Source organism: Diabrotica virgifera, chromosome 1 (assembly GCF_917563875.1).
Source record: "Diabrotica virgifera virgifera chromosome 1, PGI_DIABVI_V3a".
Lineage (NCBI taxonomy): Eukaryota > Metazoa > Arthropoda > Insecta > Coleoptera > Chrysomelidae > Diabrotica > Diabrotica virgifera.
Genome location: NC_065443.1, coordinates 39,750,452 through 39,772,809, shown reverse-complemented (window position 1 = coordinate 39,772,809; position 22,358 = coordinate 39,750,452). Strand labels below are relative to the sequence as shown.

Below are 22,358 nucleotides of genomic sequence, written 5' to 3'. Positions count from 1 at the left end.
AGCGCTCGAAATCTGGATCACATCAGCTAAGGGTAGAAGACCCCGACAGAAATTCTTGCTGGTTCTCCAGGTTGGGGATTGTGACAATGAGCCTGCTCCTCATTTCACGTAAAAACGATAAAATGCAAAAAAGCCTAATGGTTGCCTCGGAAGTAAGGACGGACAAAATGGAAAAAACAACGGCATAGAAAAAGGATGATGAATTTTGGAACTATCAATACGCAAGGTTGCAGAGGAAAACTAACAGAAGTAGTACACGAAATTGATAAACACAAGTTAGAAATAGTGTCACTAACTGAAACAAAGAAGAAAGGAAGCGGTATCGAAATAATTGGCAGTTACCTTTATCTTTACAGTGGCGTCACAAAAGATAAACATGCAAGTAGAGGTGTATCGGTATTAATTAGAAAGACATTAGAGAATAAAATAACAGATTGGGATGCAATAAATGAAAATATCATACGAGTAAACATAAACATCTTGCATCATCAACTCACTGTTTTTGCAGTATACGGTGTGTCAAATGATGGTGTCGTTAGTGAAAAAGAAATATTCTTTCAAACGTTACATCAAGAGATATCGAAAATTGGTGACACTAGAGAAATAATTATATTAGGAGACATCAATAGTCGAAGGGGAAAATGGAAAACAACAACATAATAGGACCTTTTGGTGAAGATATAGTCAACGACAATGGCGAAAAACTTATAGACTTATGCGACCAACTTCAGTTAAGAATTAACAACGGCTATTTTAACCACAAAGAGGTACATAAGTATACATGGACACAGCCGACAAGAAATTTAAGATCAATAATTGACTACGCAATACTAAAACAACAAACCTTATTAAAAGTTGAAGATATACGAGTATGCAGAGGAATATGTAACATATCAGATCATCATTTCCTAAAAGCTAAAATATTCTTCCCGATAAGACACACAATAACGAAGACGAAAACAATCCCGGATGCAGACAAAAATACTTCAAATATAACGGACGAGAAATATAACTTAGAGAGCCTATTACATGAAAGTGTTAAATATCTCTATCAAACGAGACTCGACAATTACATACTAAGCCCGAATAATCTAACAACAGAAGAGGTTTATAATAATATAGTATACAGCATAAAAGCAGCTGCAAAGGAAGCCCTTGGTATCAGAGAAATTAGAAAAAGTAACAAATACTGGTGGAATTCAGAGACAGAGAGACTAGTCAAGGAAAAAAGATACTATACCAAAAATGGCTTAACACAAAAAATGAAGAAGACTACAACAGATATAGAGAAAAGAAAAGAGAATCAAGACATAAAATCATTCAAAGTAAGAGAGAGACCTGGGATCGAAAGTGCCAAGAAATCGAAGCACACATAGGAGGACGAAAATGCAGTGAATCATGTAAATTTCTGAACAAGATCAAGAATAACGAAACACGCAACGACAAACTACAATTAATACCAACAGATAAATGGGTTCAACATTATAAGGACTTATTAACTGAACAAAGGCCCGAATACTCACAACCAACAGAGACGGAAACACAAATTGTAGGGGAAGAAATAAACATAAACACTGTAGTAGATAAACATGCAATTAAACAACTAAAAAATGGAAGATCTCCTGGTCCAGGTGGAATCAATGCCGAACTACTGAAAAATGGACCTAAAAAACTTTTCGAATCTCTGGCATATGTATTTACAAAGTACATCAATGGCGAAAATGTACCCAGTGACTGGAAAATAGCTTATATATCATCGATTCATAAAAAGGGCAATAAACTAAAATGTAGCAATTATCGCGGAATATCAGTAACAAATACAATAAGCAGAGTATATACAAAAATTTTAAGAGAACTGATTGAACAAGAATACTCAGAATACGAAGAAGAAGAACAATGCGGGTTTAGAGCTGGAAGGTCCTGTACGGATAATGTATTTTCGTTAAAGCAAATCATCGAAAAAAAATTAGAACGGAATAGGCCGATAGACCTAGTTTTTGTAGATTTACAAAAAGCGTATGACAATATACCGATACCGAAACTATGGGAAGTACTGCAAAACTCCAACATTAACTTTACTCTCATAAAAGCTGTCCAAAATGTATACAGTGACATGAAATCTGCAGTAAAATTAGGAAAGAAAATAACAGATTTGTTTACAGTCAACAAAGGTCTACGACAAGGATGTTGCATATCACCGAGTCTGTTTAAGATTTATATCGCCAAAGCCCTTGCAATATGGAAAAGAAAATGCAGTGGAATGGGCATCCAAATCGACGACAACACCTGCCTGTACACCCTTCAGTTTGCAGACGATCAGGTAATATGTGCAAACGATAAAGAAGATTTGGAATATATGACTCGCAAATTGAAGGAAGAATACGAAAAATGGGGATTGCAGATAAATGTAGAAAAAACACAATGTTTATGCCTAGGTGAGGATTCAACTGATATGATATTGGACAATAATCAGAAAATAACTAGCTGTGATAAATATAAGTATTTGAGCATTAATTTCAACAAGGAAGGTACTGACGATGCAAAAATTAAGAGCAGAATAAATAAAGCAAGAACGATAATTAAATCATTGAACGGAGTTTTATGGAGTACCGAGATAGGGAAACAAAGAAAAATGCAAATATACAACACCATGATTAAGAGCACATTGGTATACGGATCCGAAACATGGAGAATAAAGGAACACCTAAAACGAAAATTAGAAGCTACTGAGATGGACGCCCTAAGAAGAGCAAGTAGAACATCGAGATTGGACCGGGTTAGAAATGAGGAAGTAAAGCGAAGAATGAATTTACAAGAAACGGTTGTAGAATGCATTGAGAAGAAACAATTAACGTGGTACGGACATGTTCAGATAATGGGGGAGGAAAGACTGCCAAAGAAAATTATGAAATGGATACCCACAGAAAACAGAAAAAGAGGAAGGCCAAGAACGACATGGATACAAGGAGTAAGACGATCAATGAGTGTACGAGGATTAGAAGATGAAAACTTCAATGATAGAAGATATTGGCAACAAGGCATCGGACAACGTCGGAGGACGTTTTGAACCCGAATTATTATATATATAATGATGTTTTCTCACTTGTATTTATTTAAAAAAAAGCTTTATTTCTGAATTTTACACTGAACTTATACAATAACTATAATTAAATGATTCAAACTAAAAGTTGACTGTTACAAGTTGAACTCTAACGTAAGAATGTTTGCATTTTTTCCTAGTTCCCTATTTTATAACATTCTAACTAATAAATTAAAAACTAATGGGTTCATTGCGTCTTTGCTGCGTCTTCCGTCCAGGTGGTCCAGGCGGGAGTCGTATCGCGTTGGTATCCATGAAGGGTGATATGGTTACATTTCTCCTCCTTCCTTGGGACTAAATTCCGACCTCGGAATTTCGAGAAGTTCTTGTAGAGCTGCTACTTGGTGTTGTGGCATTCTAGGTCCAAATAACAACTTGTAGATTCTCTTTTTCTTGCGAATTACAATGTATGAGATGAGTGCTAGAACAGCCATAATTATTATTATGAAGGTGAGGCTGATGCTAGTGGTCATCAATGGTTGCAGATTTGGTAGTTCAATGGGCTCAAGTCTGTGATGGGTCTTTGGAATTTGCAATTTTTCCAATATAAGTGAATGTCTTGGATTAAGTTTCATTTGTATGATGTTGGGCATCTGTAGTTCTTGAATCGTTTGTGGGTTTATCTTTTGTCCCATAATAAATAGCGTTTCGTTTGTGGAAATCACGCTAGAGTGGTTGACAGTTGTTTCACCAATTCTGAGTGGGTTTGCTAATCCTAGCAGAACGACGTGGTCAGTCTCTATGATGAAATTTTCGGTGACGTGTGCAGTAAGGCATCTTTGGACGTCTGGTATTTGGCATTTTGAATATACTCTGTTTTGGCAAATAATAATGTTGGATTTTGGCGTGCAATCTTCGTACCATGTGTTGTTTGCGTAGTATTTCACAGGTGGTATTACCATTGCTTGTTCGTCGTTAGGTATTGAATATATTTTGGAAGTTGGATAAGAATGGATGTGGAGAATAGGAATTTTAAGGATTATAAGCATTTTTGTCTGAGTTATACATACTACTGAATGTGAAGCTTCTAAGAGTTCATAGGGATGTTCTTCACTAAGTATTAGAGCGTCTCGAGAATAAATTTCAAGTAATTTATTCTGAAGATGGAATATCTCATGTAGAGTGAAAAGTTCAATATTTGGAATATTGGATTGTGAAATTGTTACTGTTCTTATTAATTTTTTGATATATTCGTTTATACTTTGTATTTCGAATATTTCATTAATTATGGCTAGCTGTTTGGAAAGGTGATCTAGTCCATTTGACAATAAGACATTGTTATCATTCAGCTTTTTAAGAAGTAGGTCGAATCTAGTATTAAAGGTTTCGCCATAAGAGATTTGATTATTATATTTTTTAATAATTTCATTTTGTTTAAGTTCGATTGCGGCGAGATGAGATTTGAGAAGTTCTAAGTCTGAGTCGTCAGGATTTCCAGTAATATATTTGATAGTTGTACCTAAGAAGTTGAAAAGACCTCGTTTTTGTATTCTTTTTCGGGTAATTTTGTGCAAATTATCTTCTGCTTCTTTGAGTAGGTGTGTGAATTGGTTGTTAAGAAGTTGTATCATAGGTACGTTAGGTATGACGTTGTGGAAGTTGTTAGTGCAGTTTGTTAATGTTTGTTCAAGTTTGTCTAGGTCAATTTGTAGTATGTGTTTATGATAGTGAGTTATGATTTTTGAGTCGCCTATGGGTTCTGTATAGTAGCCGTTATTGGGTATCTCTTGGATTTTGACTAGTGCTTGCAGATGTTGAAGGGCCATCCTGCAAAAAGGGTTTGTTGTAATGTTTTCGTTGTCTTTTAACGTATTTTAAGTGTGTGCTAGTTTTGTTATTTTTTGTTGTTAAACCAGTAATTTTTGTTTTATTTTGTGAAGTGGGAGTTATTGTCTGGTACAAAGGGTCTAATTTGGGTTGAATTTTCTTTTTTTTTTGCGTAAATTTTTTGTGTTATTGTGGGTATTTCTTCTGCGTCTTTATTTATTTTTTCTAGTGCTTTGTCTCTTTTTTCTTTTGTTTTTGTGTAAATGTGTTCAATGAATGGGAGTAATTCGTTTTTGTGTTGTTCATTGTAAGTGTCGTAAATAGGTAAGTCAAAGCAAGCAAGCAAGCAATTTGATTTAACCCGACCTGTGGGATTTGTTCACCCTCTCGAAGGAGTACATTCGGGTGTAACAAGTCATTGGGGCGAGGTGTTTTGACCCGAGTTATACAGGGATCACCCCACCTCGCTCCAATGCCCCAGGCCATCCCTTTCCCCCCCATAGCACGCTGATGCGCGATGGGGGCACAACTATCGTAGCCAAATGCTCTTCACAATGGAACCCTGGGTAATAAGATTCCACTGTGGTATCCTAATCGAATGCAAAAAACTAGGCCCAGCGTGATGCGCTCTATGCCTTTATCTTCTTAATAACTTATCCGCGGTACTAAAAATTGCTTGCTTGGGCCCCGAGTCATCGTGCCGAGCCCCACTGAGCCCTGTTGGGCCCTGCTGGGCCCCGCCCGATGACTCGATGCTCTAATTTTTTTGTGTTTTTTGGTTTTTTTAATTTTTTTGGGGGCTTTCGCCATTTTTTTTATTTTATATGAATTTTTTTGGGGGCTTAAGGCCCTTCTAATTTTCTAATATTTGCTTACCTTGGAGGTGGTCGTGGTACTTGGACTTCGTGGGTAACGCTATCTTCGGCACTTGTTTCGAGCTACGAACACACTACTATCACTTATCACTTTTAGTTTATCCTATAATTTGTTGTTTCGGGCGTCTGTGCTTCCATCGGTGGAACTCGTCGTATCTTAGCGTCTCTCGCAGTATGTAATTTGGGTGATGTTCTAATTCTGCGAATTTGACCCTTGCCTTGTCTGTCATGGTTTCTGTGACTCTCACCTGTTGGAGTTCTCTGAACAGGAATCTTTCAGCTACATATCTTGGGACTCTGACGGCCTCCCTCAAGCTGTTGTTATGGACTGCTTGGATCTTCTTCTTGTGTGTATTACATACGTGTCCCCATGCGAGAGACGCATAAGTTAATACCGGTAGGATTATACTATTTATCAATCTTAACCTTGTTTTGAGTGTTAGTTTACTTTTTCTGCCTGTGAGTCCTCTTAGATTCGCTCTTGCTATGTTGGCCTTCTGAACTGTGGCTTCTACGTGTTTTTGGAAGGTTAATCCTTTATCCATAATGACTCCTAGGTATTTGGCTTCGTTTTTCCACTCGATGGGCCTGTTCTGCACCCTCAATTGTTCCTCTGGCTGCTGTCTCCCTTTCTTGTATAGAACCGCTTGTGTTTTCTCTGAATTTATGGCTATCTTCCATTTGATACACCATGCTTCAATTTCTTCTAGTGCAGTTTGTAGGTTGGTCACTGCTATATCTGCGTTTCTATGCTTGGCCGCTATTGCTGTATCGTCGGCGTAGAGGCTCATGAGGGTACCTGGTGTTCTAGGTACATCTGCGGTGTATATCGTGTACAGCAGGGGTGACAAGACCGCTCCCTGTGGTACTCCAGCCTCCGGGATTCCGAGTTCGGACAGGACTTGTCCTATCCGAATCCTGAACCTCCGGCCGCCCAAGTACGACGAGATTAGCCTCGTCATCGCTCCGCTGTACCCGTAATCCCGCATTTTGAATAGGAGCCCCTTGTGCCAGACTCTGTCGAATGCCTTGCTTACATCCAGGAACGCTGCTCCAGTGTACTGCTTATCATTGAAACCGGCTGCTATGTACTCGGTTAGCCTGAGGACTTGTAGTTCGCTGGAGTGCTCTGCTCTAAATCCGAATTGAGCCTCTGGGATGATATTTAGTCGGGTTGTTTCCGCTTGCAGTCTGCTGAGGATGACTCTTTCCACTATCTTGCTGATCGCTGGAAGTAAGCTGATTGGCCTGTAGTTCTGTGGGAATGTGTGATTCTTGCCAGGTTTTGGAATCATGATGACACGGGCCTCTTTCCATCTGTTTGGGAATGTCTTGAATCTTAATATTGCGTTTATAATATTTGTGAAATACACTATAGCTTTTCTGGGCAAATATTTTAGGGCTCTGTTGGTTATTTCGTCGAGGCCAGGCGCTTTTCTCGGTGAACTATTTTTGATATGTTCATTGATTTCTTCCGGTGATGTTGGGGGGATGAAGTCCTCTGGGTCTTCTGGTCCTTCTTCTTGTTCTTCGACTTCTTCCAGGAAGTCGTCGTCTTCATCTTGGTGGAAGTTCAGTCTGCATTCATCTTCGAGTGTAGTCCTCATTGCCTCTGCTTTATCTTCTATGGTGTATACCATGCCGTATCTTCCATGTAGTGGGGGGATGGGTTTCCTGTCGCTTCTCAACATTTTCTGGAGCTTCCAGACATTTCTCATGTTTGAGTCTTGTTCTTCCATCTCTTGTACAAAGTTGTCCCATTTTTCGCTACGGTGGAGTTTTAGGGCCGTTTGGACCTCCCTATTTAAAATATTTGCCCAGGATTTATCTACTCTGTTTCTTGTTCTTTTTGCTGTTTTCTTTGCTCTATTTTTTTCCCTTATCAACTCTTGCGTTTCTTGTGGTATGTCTTTGAACCTTCCCATGAATATCTCGACATCTTCCTCTGTTGTGCTGTTTCTAATTGCCTCTTGGATGATATTTTCGAACTCTAGGACTTTTCCTTCTATTTCTTCTGGATTGTTTATTACTGGCACTATGTTTATTCCTTCACTTACTAACCTTTTGTAGTTAGTCCACTTTATTTTCTTTTTTGTTCTTTTTGGCGGGTTTGTCTCTTCCCATGTTCCGATTTCTAATAGGATGGGGTGGTGGTCAGTTGATCCTTCGTCCAGCGTGATTAATTCTGATTGCAGTCCTAGGTTTTTGGCTACAACTAAGTCGATGTGTGTCGGAAGTGCGTTTCCTGGGTAGTGGGTAGGTTCTTCTGGGCCCATTGCCATTGTGTCTTCGTTGTTTTCTATGTATCTGTTTAGTAGTCGTCCATTCCTGTTCGTAGCTCTGTCGTTCCAGTTGGGGGATCTTGCATTCAGGTCTCCTATTATGATCGATGGTTCGGCGATGTTTAGGAACGCATCTAGGTCATCGTCCATTAAAGGGTCTTGTGGTCTTACGTAGGCTGATGTAATCCTTATTGCGCCTTGCCTCATGTTAACTTCTATTGTTGTGGCTTCCATGTTGACCAGTGGTGGAGTAGTGTAACTGGTGTGTCTAATACCCTTCTTTACGAGGATGGCCGTTCCTCCTGATCTTCTAGTGAGGTCGTTCCTATATACGTCGTATCCAGGAAACTTTAGGTTGAAGTTGTTGGTCAGTTTTGTTTCCTGAATTGCTACGATGTCCATCTCGTATCTGTTGGCGAGTTCATCTAGTATGTTCTGATTTGTGGTTATGCCGCCCGGGTTCCAGGAGCCTATCCTCAAGTATCCCCTCTCTGCCATTAATTCTGTGCCTGCCTGGTGCTGAGTATCACCTCTTGGACTACCTTAGTCACGATGTTTGTGACCATCCTGACTAGGTACTCTTCATCTGGGAGGGTTGGTCGGTTGGACGGTGTGTTGTTCTGCGCTGGTTGGTCTCCCTGCGTGGCTTGCGCGTAGGATACCCCGGTTGCCTGCTGTCTTCGGTTTGGTGGTGGTCGCTGTTGTGACCTCTGTGGTGGAGGCCTCCCCCAGGTTGGGCACCTAGGACATCCTCTGTAGTTGGCTGGGTGGCTTCCATTGCAGTTGGCACACGTTGCCTTGACTTCTCTGGCTCTCTGGCACTGCTTTGAGTGGTGTTCTTCGCCGCACTTCACACATCTCGGGTCCTTGTGACACGAGTTCTGGGCGTGATGGTACCCTTGGCAGTTGAAGCACTGCGTCGGTCCTGCTGCCTTGTGTAGGTCCTCTACCACAACTTTCATGTGGCACAGGTTCGTTACCCGCTTTGCTTTTTCCACGTCTTCCTGATCCAGTGTCATGACAAACATGGGTAGTGGCCTCCTTTTCCCTACTCTCGTAGACATGTTACGTGCTGTGTGGCAGGTTATTCCATATTGGTTTGCCATGTCTTCTTGGATTGCCTTCTCGGTGGTATTCGTGGGCAATCCTCGTAACACTAATTTTGGTTTCCTGTCTTCGTCGAGTGGAAAGGCTATCCATTGTAGCCTCTTTTTCTCTTTGGCGGCGTATGCTTCTGCATATTCCTCCACTATCCTTGTCATCTTTCTGTAGTCATCCGGGCTTTTAGCCTGGATGAGCGTCTCTCTGCCACTTCTGGAGATTTTGTTTGTGGTGATGATGCCTTTGCCCTGGGCTATGGTAAGAATAGCCCCTGTCTCGCTGACACTCTGTAACTTAATTACAGGCGGTTTTCTGTATGGTGTTACCTGGTTTTCAGGTAACACGGCTTCTTCTTCGTTTTGGTTTGTTTCCATTGACACTGTATCAGTTTGACTGGAAGCGGCAAGCGCGTCCCTATCTGTGCTCGTGGATGGCACTGGTTCTTCGGGGAGGGGTAGCTGTACCTGGGGAGCTAGTTTCATGGCTTTTTCTTGGTTGGACGTCCATGTGGCGTCTTCCTCGTCGGTTAGTGTCACCAGGGGTGGAAACTCTTCCTTTCTCTTTTTCCTCTGTTGGGTGGACGCCTCCTTCGTCGAGGTGGTAGCCTTCTGGCTGGGTGGTCGAGTCTGCTCGGTGGTCATCTTTTTGGTGGCAGGCTGCTCTACTGGTGGTTTTTTGTCCGTCTTTTCGGGGTTTTTCTTCTCCGGTTTCTTTGCGAGTTGTTTCTGGAGAGCTATCAACTCGTCGAATCTGGCATCCATCTTTTCGCTCATTCGTCGAATCTCCGTATTCAGCTCTTTGATCTCTGCCTTCTGTTGTGCGATCACCTCTTCATATTTTTTGTTGTTTGCATCAACGTTTGCTGCAAATTCTTTCATCAGGGTTCTGAGTCGGTTGATTTCTTCGTTGGCCCTTGTCAGCTCGTCTTCGCTGGCGGCATCCTCTTCAACCCGCTGACGTTTGGTAGTGCCCCCGCCTTCGGCGCCTGGGACGTCTTCGTCCATGTCCTCAACTTCCTGGGTGGCCTCGATGTTCTGGGAATCCTCGACTTCCTGGGTGGCTTCGGTGACGTTCTCGGTGGTCTCGACGTTCTGCGTGGAGTCCTTGCCTTTTGACTTCTTTTTCTTTTTTCTTATTCTACGATTTTGGATCGTAAAACCGTCTTTTCCATCTTCCTGGTCGCTCGAGTGGTCATCACTGCTCTCTTCAGGGTGCTGTAACAGGAGGGACTCTTTAGAGTCTGCATATCTTGGCGAGGAAAGCGCCTTGGATCTGGGGGGTGACCGAGATCTGACTCGTGTCATCTTTGGTTGGGAGCGGTAACCTAACTTTTAGAAGAAGCCTTTTTTTCAGCCGATTGGCCCGACACCACATCGACTTCAGGGTTGGCTCCCTGCACAACAGCGCGGTAGTTCTCGTACCTAGACAGAACTAGGTACGGGATCCTCTTGATTTTCTCAACTCTCTGACCTTAGGGGCCGGGGCTGCAAGATGTATTCTAAATAACTACACCTTGCAGTGTCGAGGCACAGTGTTTTAAACTGTACCCATTCCTAACGGAGGCACAGAGAGTATCCCGTAGCGGGCTCACGTCGAGCCCGCTATTGCTTATTCTGCTTTCCAACCCTTGTTTGCAATGTCTCAGAAAATTCAATGAAATCAAACTTCCTGAGTTTCACCACATCCAAGAGGTTGGCTTTTGCCTCTGCTTCCACGTCTTCGCGTCTAGCGAGAGCGAGCGCTCTAGTGTTGCTGTGCTTACATTCACAGCCGTACTAAGAAGTACGTTACACCAAAGCACTTCCCTCTCCTCGACTTGTTGCGCTGCTACTGCTGCTCGTCCGCACTCTGCACGTCTTGTCTCTTCGGCGGCTACCGAGAGACTCTAGGTAAGTCAAAGTCAAAGTTGATTTCATTTAAATAGGGTCCGTAGAGGATTGAGAATGGTGAATAGCCGGTAGAGCTATGAAGAGATTGATTGTACACAAGGACAGCTTGCGTAAAGGTATCGTCTAAGGAATTTTGTGGGTTTTGCGCTTTTAATGTGCGAATTTTTTCTAATAAAGTAGAGTGGAAACGTTCGACTGGGGAATTAGAAGAAGAGTTGTTAACGGTGGTTGTATGTGTCTCAATCTTATGTAGATTTAAGAATTCTTTTATAACTGAGGAGTTGAATTCTTTTCCACTGTCGAATACAATTTTCTTAGGGTGGTTATGATGTGAAAAGTAGTGTCTAAGTTTGCTTAAAATTGATACGGATGCTTTATCTGGAAGTTTGTAACATTGGGCGTATTTTGAAAAGGAGTCAACTAATGTTAGGAAATAAGATTTGTTACATTGTAAGATGTCTATATGTAAAATATCGAATGGTTTTTGTCCTAATAGTGGGCCTAGTTGGGGTAGTTTGTAAGGTTGACGTTCGTATTTGTTTTGTAAACATATGTCGCATTTATTAATAAAATTTGCTATCGTGGTTTGCATTGAGGGCCAATAAAATTTTTGTTTTAAATGTTTATAAGTTTCAATTATACCGTTGTGATTCATAATGTGGTAAGTTTTTGTACATTCTATTTGTCTGTCTTCGGTTTCTATGTCTTGTAAGAGCTTTTCGCAAAAGTTTGCTTTAACACTGTTATCTATATGTGTTCTAAAGAAATTACATATAAAAGGTTGGAAATCGTGCGGAGCTTTTATGCCGAATTTTTGACTTGGCTTTAAAATAGCTTTAAATGCGTCGACGAGACAGTCTTGCCAATTTTCAGTAACTTTAACCGTATATCTGTATTTTTTAAATATTCTCTTGTAATTTACATCGTATTTTTCGCTATTAGGTATAATTATTATTTGGTTGGTTGATAAATTTAGAGGTTCTTCAGATATGGGTATGCCATTAATGGGGTCTTCTAAAGAAGTATGTTGTGTTTGAGTTTCATCGCAATTATTTTGGATGTTATCGAATGTTTCTAGAAATTCGTCTGCGTCAAAGTCATTGGTATTAGGTGGTTCAGCTATAACTGAAGATTTGGTGAGTGCATTTATTTGAATTCTAGATAGAGCGTCGCTAACTTGGTTATCACGACCTCGGCGATATTTGACTTCGAAGTCGTAGTCTTCTAATTTTAATCGCCATCTGGCTAAGCGAGATGTGGGGTCTTTTATTTTGTAAATCCATACTAAGGGATTATGGTCTGTTTCGACTATAAATCGGGATCCATAAAGGTAAGGTCGAAAATGTTTGCATGAATCTATGATCGCGAGTAATTCACGTTCTGTCGTGCTATAGTTTTGCTCGGCTGAATTTAGAGTACGAGAGTGATATGCAACGGGGTGACCGTCTTGAGTTAGGACAGAGCCTAATGCAACATTAGAAGCATCGGTTGTTAGTGTGAATTGTTTGGTAAAGTCAGGGTATTGCAGAACGGGGGAGTTTGAAAGTAATTCTTTGCATTTAGCAAAAGCTTCTAAATAATTGGAATTGGATGGGTCGATAGTTGCATTTTTTCTTGTGCATCGTGTTAGGGGAGAAGTGATTTTTGCGAAATTTGGGATGAAGCGTCTGTAATATCCGATTAGACCTAAGAAGGATTTTATTTCTTTCACTGTTTTGGGAAGTGGATATTCTCTTATTGCTTTAAGTTTCGCTGGATTTGGTTTTACTCCTTCGGGGGTAACAACGTGGCCTAAGAAGGTGACTTCTTTTGTTAAGAATTCGGATTTATCAAGTTGGACTTTTAAATTGGTTTCTTGGAATTTTTGGAAAATTTGTGAAATGTGAAGAAGGTGCTCATGTAGTGACTTGGAAAATATGATTACGTCATCCATGTAGACGAAACAAAATTTATTTAGAAAGGGGCGTAGGATGTTATCCATTAATTTTTGGAAAGTTGCTGGACTACATTTTAGACCGAAAGGCATTCGAAGAAATTCGAAATGACCATGGGGTACTGTGAATGCGGTTTTTTCTATAGAGTCGGGGTGGACTTCTATTTGATGGAATCCTTGGGCTAAATCTAGGGTTGTGAAATATATGGCTTTACCTAAGTTATCAAGAATTTCGTCAATTTTTGGAAGAGGGTAGTGATGTGAGTTGTAAAATTACATAACTTACGTTACATAAATTACACGTAACTTACGGTAATATTACATGATACCCGTAACTTAATGTAATTTATGTAATTTTTGGAATTTACGTAATTTATGAAATTTAACGTAACTTATGATAAATTTACATAAATTACCGTAATTTATGTAATTACTGGTAAAATTACATATATTATGGCAACTTATGCGCGCGCAATTGTCGTAAGTGCGGTGCGCCGGTGCCGGCGCGCGCGAACCAGTGGGTGCTATTACGCTCGTCGCTCGTTAGTCGTTCCTTAGTCTGAGTCAGGCAGGTTATGTTTACATTTCTGTTATTGTATGTGTAATGTGTATGTATAAGTTAGTTTTCGACTGTTCTTTCTCTATTCATTCACGCAGCGTTGGTTACTTTACATTTATTTATAAGGAAGCACAGAAACTATAAGGTAAGAAATATATTATTTCTACAAACAGCAAAACACGTGCCGGTGATGTCCATAGCAACCTTAGATTGGGAAACACAGGGGCGGGCCTATCGCATATCGACTGTACGTTAAATCTAACGCGCGTCATTTTATATGTGGCTACAGTACTTAATTCTGAATTCGGTTTACCAAGTTTTATTCGATTTTTTAGATTAGTTTACTGTACAATAACTATAAGAATGATAGGAGCAACGGGGTACTTGTGCATGTAGCATGTGTAATTGAATTACACTGACATAACTTACTAAATAAAAAATTTTGATAACGTTGAGGGCAAAATAATGTAGTTGTCCGATCCAGTATTCTGCTTATTCGAATTTCATTAAATTGTTACACAGATTCAATTTTAATCTTTCTTCTATTTAAGGATGCCTAACAATTTTTTATGCCCTCGTGCCCATCAAATACTTTGAAAAATAATGTTTTTTCCCTTCTTAATGTTTAAGTCTACCTGAATATTTTTTTTAGGTCATAAAACATGGTGAAACGTAAGACAGATATCTGGCTTTATTTTGAAGTGTTACCTGCGGGTTCTTCTAATCAAAAGACCATAAATGTGAGGTGTAAATTTTGCAAGAGTGTACATGCAAAAAATGCTACAAGAATGAAATCTCATCTTCAACAATGCACTTATGTGCCGCATATGATAAAACTTAAATTCAATATTTTAACTCCAAAGTCAAAGGGGAATCACTCTAAATTTCCATTTGAAACATCCATGAAAAAGATCACATCGGCAAAATTGGATAACGATAACACTGATGCTGCTTGTACATCATCAACGGTTTCCACAGCATCAACATCTGCTTCTGATAACATTCATGTGGAAACACCTGTTTGCACAAAAATCAACAGAATACAATCATTTTGTGATCGAATGACACACGAACAAAATAACGAATTGAATATTTTGCTTGCTAGAGCTATTTACACCAGTTCAGCACCACATTCAATTACCGAGAATGAAGATTGGAAATTGTTTTTTAAAAAAATTAGACCTTCATACACCTTACCATCGAGATATATGTTATCAAATCGTCTCCTGACCGAAGAGTACGAGCGAGTTGAAGTTCAAGTTAATGATAAAATTAAGCAAGCTGACAATTTATCATTGCAATGCGATGGTTGGTCCAACTTGCGAAATGAAAGTGTAATTAATTTCATTGTTACAACACCCGAACCGTTATTTGTCAAATCAGTACTAACAAAAGCAGAGAAGCATACCGCAGAATATATAACAAAATTAATGGTTGAAGTTCTGGAGGAGTATGGACCTAAAAAATTTTTCGCTATTGTGACTGATAACGCAAAGAATATGAGGAAGGCTGTGAGACAATGTGAAGAGATGTATCCCCATCTTGTATCATACGGCTGTTTAGCGCACACATTACATTTATTGTGCAGCGATATTTTGAAATTATCTTCAATAGAGACACATTTGTCACATATTATACATATCGTTAAAACTATTAACCAGTGTCAAGTACTGAGAGCTCAATTCACAGAAATAAGAAATGAGATGAAGTGTGGAGTGTCTCTTAGCCTACCTGTAAAAACAAGATGGGGTTCACATGTAAAATGTCTTCAAGATCTGACTAAATGCAAGTCCGTCCTACAACGTCTAGCAATATCTCCAGATAAAACAATTCAAGATAGAATACGCAGCGCAAAAGCAAATTTACTTGATGAAGGATTCTGGATAAATTCTAGCGCTCTTGTTGAATTGCTTAAGCCAATTACTGAAGCAATAACACGTCTTGAAGGAGATTCTTCGTCAATTCATTTGGTTTGTGAAACTTTCGCGAAAATCGGTAGTAACATATCTACTCATTTAGAATGCGTGAAACTAACGGATTGCGAAAAAACAGAAGCGATGGATAAATTTATATCAAGGAAGGAATACGCCCTTCAACCGATCCATTTTGCCGCAGACTTACTAAACCCTCGGTCTGTTGGTGCAAATTTATCATCAGCCGAAAGGATTGAAGCGATGAAATACATTACTACTATGTCAACCACGACCACGATAGAGATTGGTGATGAAGGAGTGTCAAAGATTACTGAGGATTTAGGAAACTATTTAGCTAAAACAGACTTTTTTGGCGAAACATTTTTATGGAACATACTCGATAATGTCTCTTTGGTTACATGGTGGAAAGGATTTTGTGGACATTCATGCCTCTCCAAAGTTGCAGTCAGGATATTGACAATGCCGTGCACTTCTGCGGCAACAGAGAGAAGCTTTAGCTCCCAGAGCAGCATTCATACGAAGAGAAGAAATCGCCTAACAACTCAAAGGGCAGCAAATTTAAATTATATACAATATAATTCAAAATTGCTGAAACGTTCACGACAACATCACATACAAAGTCAATATCCTATAGAAGAGACTGTACAGAACAACGTTTCGATAGAAGGTAGAAACTTACAGAAGGAGATAGAAGTAATTGAAAACCATATTTCCGAAGAGGAAGAATTAGACGAGGTAATTTTAAATTTAGGCATTTTTTAGATATGTGATATGTGCATGTGATATATGCAGTTTGCTTCTTTTCCGATTTTCCAATGCATTCCACCGTTTTCGAATAAAAAATTATAAATCTTATGTTTTCAGACAATATCATCATGGCATTCAAATACAACAGGAAATGGAAATTCCGACGATGATTTTAATTTTGCTGACTTTGCAATGACCGATGATGAAATTGATCAAAGAATGGAAACTAGGGAACAGAGACCAGCACGCATTTTGAGACAAAGCAAAGTGAACATTTTAGAAAACGTCTTAATGAAATCGGTAAATTAGTGTAAACACATACATATTTATTGTTTATATTCCAAAATTATCAATTTCAGGGTAAAGGCACAGAACAACCCCAAAAAAAAACGGAAGTCGAGAAGGATACTTCAGATGCCGAAAACAAGGTAGTTAGATCTGTATATATTATATTATAAACCCATTATTTTTACTCTCTATGTTTACACTTTCCTATTTAATTTCAGGATGCAGTTCTGGATTTGCCGGAGATAAAAAAAATTACACAAGGCTCATTGGAAGAGCAAACAATTGAAACTTCGACGTTTTATAACAAGAAGGTCTCCAGTTGTCTGCGAAAAAGGAAGTTGTGATTTATAAAAGCCGCTTAAAACAAAACTAAAGAACCTATGTTTTCATTTCTTTATTATTTGTATGTATTTCTTATCCACTTTTCTTTATTTCATAAGTATGTAGTTACTTTGTGTTTATTATATTCAATATGAATGCAAACAATTGATTTTTTAATACAATGAACATAAATTACATAAGTTACATAAATTACATCTGGTTTGTAATTTTTGGGTAATTTTACACGTGTAACTTACAATTTCTGAAATTACACGTAATTTCACATCGCTAGAAGAGGGTATTTGTCTTCAATTGTATTTTCATTTAACTTTCTGTAATCAATTACCATGCGAAATTTCTTTTTACCGGAAGCGTCAGTTTTCTTTGGTACAATCCAAACTGATGCAGAGAATGGCGATATACTTGGACGTATAATATTATTATCTAATAATTTGTTTATCTGACGTGTAATTTCTTCTTGCATTGCTTTGGGGTGTCTAAAATTTCGGGAATAAATGGGATTTTCGTCTTTAGTTCTAATGTGATGTTTAATTTGGGATGTAAATGTTAGTTTGTCTTTTTCGTCGTAAAATATGTCTTTGTATTTGTGGCATAGTTTTAATATTTTTTCTTTTTCCTCTGGGTTTAAGTGTTCTGTGCGAATTATACTGGGGTCAAAATTGGAAGGTATGTTATTAGTTATTTCGTAGTTATTTAAATTTTCTACGTGTATGGGTTTCATTTGAATTGGATAGTCGAGAGTGATATTATCAATGTATCCGTTAGTGACGTGGTGAATGGATTCTGGGAAGATTTCATTATTAATTGTTGTCTCGGGAAATAGTACTTCGCCTTGTTCTATGTCAACGGGTATTTTAAAGGAAAGGGTTTGAAATGGTATCTCAATATTATAACGTAATAATGTTAATGTCTTATTGGTATAATTTAGAATGGCTTGAAAAGAATCTAAATCGTAATTTCCTAAAAGAATGTCGAAATCTTTGCTCCAGTCAGCGATGCGTGCGTCGATAAAATCGGGGATATTTAATTCTTTGAAAAGGGGAGTTTTGATATTGTCGGAATATTTAGTCGTTTTTTTCATTGATGTGAGCGTAAAATCTTTTTTGTAAATATGACGGGGATTGAAAAATTTGGAAGCTTTAGGTGAGATGATTGTATCAGATCCACCGGTATCAATTAGGATTTTTAGTCTGCTTTTGGGTAATGTGAAAAAGGGGAGTCTTGGATGATTTTTAATATTATTTAGATCGATTGAGGAGGAGGTTGTTCTTCTAATAAAGTGTCGTGAAAATTTTCGTCTTGGGGGAGCTCTTGGGTATTATCAATGTCATAATATTCGGTCTCTTGGGGGTCGAAATATTCTAATTCGTTATAATTATTTTCGAAAGGTTCAAGACAATTTTCGGATTCAACATTAAAATTTTGGGTCCATCTAGTAGATGTTGTCATGGGTTGAGCTTCTGTTTGAATGGTTTCTACACCGCTCATGGGTCTAGGGTAGTTTTGAGGGGTTTGTGGTTTTCTAATTGGATTCGGGTTTTGATATTTATTTGTTGGATTTCTATAGAAATTTTGATTGGGTGTAGGTCTTGAGTTAAACCTATTATTGTTGTTGTGCGTGAAAGTATTTCGATTGAAATTCGCGTTATTTTGTTGGGGGATTTGTCTATGTGGATTTGTGTTAGTATTTTGAGGAATTTGCCTGTTAGAATAATTTACGTTAGTGTTTTGAGGAGTTTGTCGAGTAAAGTTTGTGTTGTTATTATGTGGTCTAGGTTGAAAATTTGGTTTTGATTTCACTTGTTGGTTTTTCAAAAAGGTCATATAAGAAACTTGGTTCCTATGGTTATCGTAAGCTATACATTTTTGTAGAGCTGAATCGAGTGTATCTATTTGAAAATGTGAAAGGTATTCACAACAAGGGTTATTTATACCTGTACAAAATGTCTTAAGTGCTAAATTCTTAAAATAAGGTGACTTAAATTGTAATGTTTCCGCATTGTTATGCAGACAAATATGTTGCAATAAATCGTTTAGATGGGTTGTAATTCTTTGATAGTAATCATCATAATTTTCGTGTGGTTTTTGAACTGTTGTAGTTAGTTGTGTGACTAGGATTTCCTCGGATCTCCTGTCGCCGTATTTAGCTAATAATGCGGGCCGAACATCGGTCCAAATGTGTTTATTTGAAAAATTCAAAAAATCTCTAGGTTCTCCTTTAATTCTAGAAAGGATATTTGCGTTTAATATGAAAGCTTGAACTTCGCTAGGATTTTGTCCTGCTAAAAATTCTATAAGTGCATCTACTGATCTAATAAAAGTCGATAAATTATAACCTGTGGTATATTCAGGGAGGGTAGCACATAGGCTGGAAATATCGCTATTTGAAATAGGCATTTTATCTTTCGGAATCTGAGAAATTTCTTTGACAATAGGAAGTCTACGTAAAGGGCTTCTATCGCGAAGATGATTTCGTGGGGATTCAGAGAGGATAATATTTAATTCAGTTTCAGTTAACTCAGAAAGGTTGCTCATAAAAACAAGTAAAATTAAAGATAATTGTAAAGGATAAAAGACTTACAGGAATACAAGCAGCTTCTGCATGTCTCGGTCCGTCGAATCTCGCTACCAAACAACTGAAGTTGACCAGGAATTATCGGCAATTCTGTGTAGGGATCCTGTTCGCAGCGCCAATGATGTTTTCTCACTTGTATTTATTTAAAAAAAAGCTTTATTTCTGAATTTTACACTGAACTTATACAATAACTATAATTAAATGATTCAAACTAAAAGTTGACTGTTACAAGTTGAACTCTAACGTAAGAATGTTTGCATTTTTTCCTAGTTCCCTATTTTATAACATTCTAACTAATAAATTAAAAACTAATGGGTTCATTGCGTCTTTGCTGCGTCTTCCGTCCAGGTGGTCCAGGCGGGAGTCGTATCGCGTTGGTATCCATGAAGGGTGATATGGTTACATTTCTATATAGATTTTTCTTTAGTATTTACACAATTGTGCAAAAGTTTTCTCAAACTTCTTTTTTGTACCTATACCGGGTGGAAGAAAGCTGATTTTCTTATGTTAAGTTTGAGACGCCCTGTAGGGAGGACAAGGTGCAAATGTGAGTATTCATCAGAATCGTACTGTACCCTTATGTTTTGTGGACATTTTGTTTTTCTAATGTCCGCGTTATCTTTAAAAACAAATAAAATAGACGCTTTTGTAGTTAAACATGTGTTTTAACCAAAACAAAAGTTTGAGACGCCTTGTAGGGAGGAAAAACACAAAGGTGGGGATACATTCATATTATGTTGTAGTCTCATATTTTGCGAATATTTTATATTTTTAATTTCTCTGATATATTTAATAACAAAGAAACTAGACGGTTTTATTCTTTAGTATGTGTTTTAACTGACGACATACGGTACGTGAAAAGGCCATGTCTTGTCATGCCACTAAGAAGAAAAAATTTTCTACATAATATACTTAGTATGAAAGGAACAGAGTGTTAAAAGAAAAAATATGTGTAATGTACCTCTTGCTATTTAAAGAGTCTCCAAGTAGACACCAAATCCGTACTTATTCTCAAGGAAATTCTGCCCCAAAACATCACAGGGTCTCCATTAAACAATATCGTCTCTCTTGTATTGCGCTGTGCATACCGCTTACCTGATCGACAAATAGCTCTTATAAGTGTGATAAGAATTGTTTACCTTATGTGCCTTTCTATTTTTAAAGTTTTGTTAACTTTTATTTTTTATTGCTAATTTAGTTTTGTTTCAGTTAAAACATCTTTTAAAGAGTAAAACCACCTATCTTCTTTGTTTCTAAAGATATCAAGGACATTCAAAAAAGAAAATCTTCACAAAACATAAGACTATAATACGATTTCGATGTATACTAACATTTTTACCTCATTTTTACTACAGGGTGGCACAAACCTAACAGAAGAAAAACATTTCTTTAACAGAAGAAAAACATTCCTTTTCTTCCACCCGGTTTAAGTACAAAAAAGTAGTTTGAGTAAACCTCTGTACAACTGTGTAAATACTAAAGAAAAATCTAAAATAATAAAAAAATTAGCGGAATCTGTTAATCTGTTCATGAAAAAATCAACTATGAAAATGAGTATAATATTCCATTTCCCTAACTTTTGACGCAGTTTATATCGAAATGACATTAAAATCATTATTACTATAAACAAGAATAATACCAAATAAAGTTTCAATGAACTTTGTAAATCTTTTGTAAAGTGTCTTGTTATTTCGAAACGAAATAATCTTATAAAGGTTTAGATGGATGCAACTGAGCAAAGTATTTAATACTGCCAGATTAAGCAACCTTTCCTTAGTGACCAACGGCTTCTGATGGATGAGTTAGTAAGTAGTAGGGCACCCCCTCTTGTCCTGGGGTTGAGAAATCTGACCCGAAGATGGATGAACCAAAAATTACTGGTATAAGGCTTTGGAAGGCAAGGGTAAACCAATACCAGAAAGTTGTTCTGAAGCTATTTCCTTGTGGCATTTTTATAATTACGTATTTTTTATGGGAAATAAGCCACAATTTTACTAAAAAATGAATTTATTAACGTTTCGAAGCCCAAATCGGGTTTCGTTGTCAAAATACAAAATACTATTAAAATAAACAAACATGTTGTTGCTAAGTAAAAAAATTCTTTTAATAATTTATGTAATTTGACTCATTTATATTGGCAATTCAGGCGTATATTATACATTTTAAAGTAGAAGACTTTAAAATTATATCGCCAATATTTATGAGTTGCGTTCCTGGGACGACTTTACTAAAAGATAGTTCATTCGATTACATGAAATCAATCCCAACTCAAGAATATCCGTCGCAAAAAAATCATAGCATGTGATCTGTCTTTAAAAAGATAACCAAATGCAACGATGACAGTAAAATTCTCGCGTTAGAGGTTTCATAGTAAATCACGAGGGAAAACCAGGAAAAAAACTCGTGATACTATCCCGACATCGTAAGAATTTGGTCTTACATTTAATCTACCTTCAAAAAACTAATACCAAATTCTGACTTTAATATGTTTAAATTATAAATAATATTAATATTACATAGATATACAATAAGAAGTATTATATTATTATATTATATTATATACACGATTAGAAGTCAATAACATATCGAGTTAATACAAATTTTATATTTTAGTATTACTTATTGTATATCTATGTAATATTAATATTATTTATAATTTAAACATATTAAAGTCAGAATTTGGTATTAGTTTTTTGAAGGTAGATTAAATGTAAGACGAAATACTTACGATGTCGGGATAGTATCACGAGTTTTTTCCTGGTTTTCGCTCGTGATTTACTATGGAATCTCTAACGCGAGAATTTTACTGTCATCGTTGCGTTTGGTTGTCTTTTTAAAGGCAGATCACATGCTATGATTTTTTTGCGACGGATATTCTTGAGTTGGGATTGATTTCATGTAATCGAATGAACTATCTTTTAGTAAAGTCGTCCCAGGAACGCAACTCATAAATATTGGCGATATCA

The 22,358-nt window shown here is 37.7% G+C and overlaps 1 protein-coding gene across 1 annotated transcript; it reads right to left on the bottom strand.

Moving 5' to 3' along the window:
- Positions 1–4,813: 4,813 nt before the first annotated feature.
- On the bottom strand, positions 4,814–10,429 carry LOC126890007 (uncharacterized). The gene is made up of 2 exons (XM_050658811.1): positions 9,791–10,429; positions 4,814–4,867 (listed from the first exon to the last, which is right to left on the bottom strand). Exons 1-2 carry the CDS (start codon positions 10,427–10,429, stop codon positions 4,814–4,816), a joined length of 693 nt encoding a protein of 230 aa, XP_050514768.1.
- Positions 10,430–22,358: the final 11,929 nt, after the last annotated feature.

What these genes read in the sequence shown, in the direction of transcription:
- LOC126890007 (XM_050658811.1), bottom strand. Translation starts at nt 10,429, where the DNA reads ATGACACGAGTCAGATCTCGGTCACCCCCCAGATCCAAGGCGCTTTCC. An exon ending in AGACGGACAAAAAACCACCA is followed by an intron (nt 4,868 to 9,790) that starts GTAGAGCAGCCT and finishes CCCTTTTTGCAG; the next exon opens with GATGGCCCTTCAACATCTGC.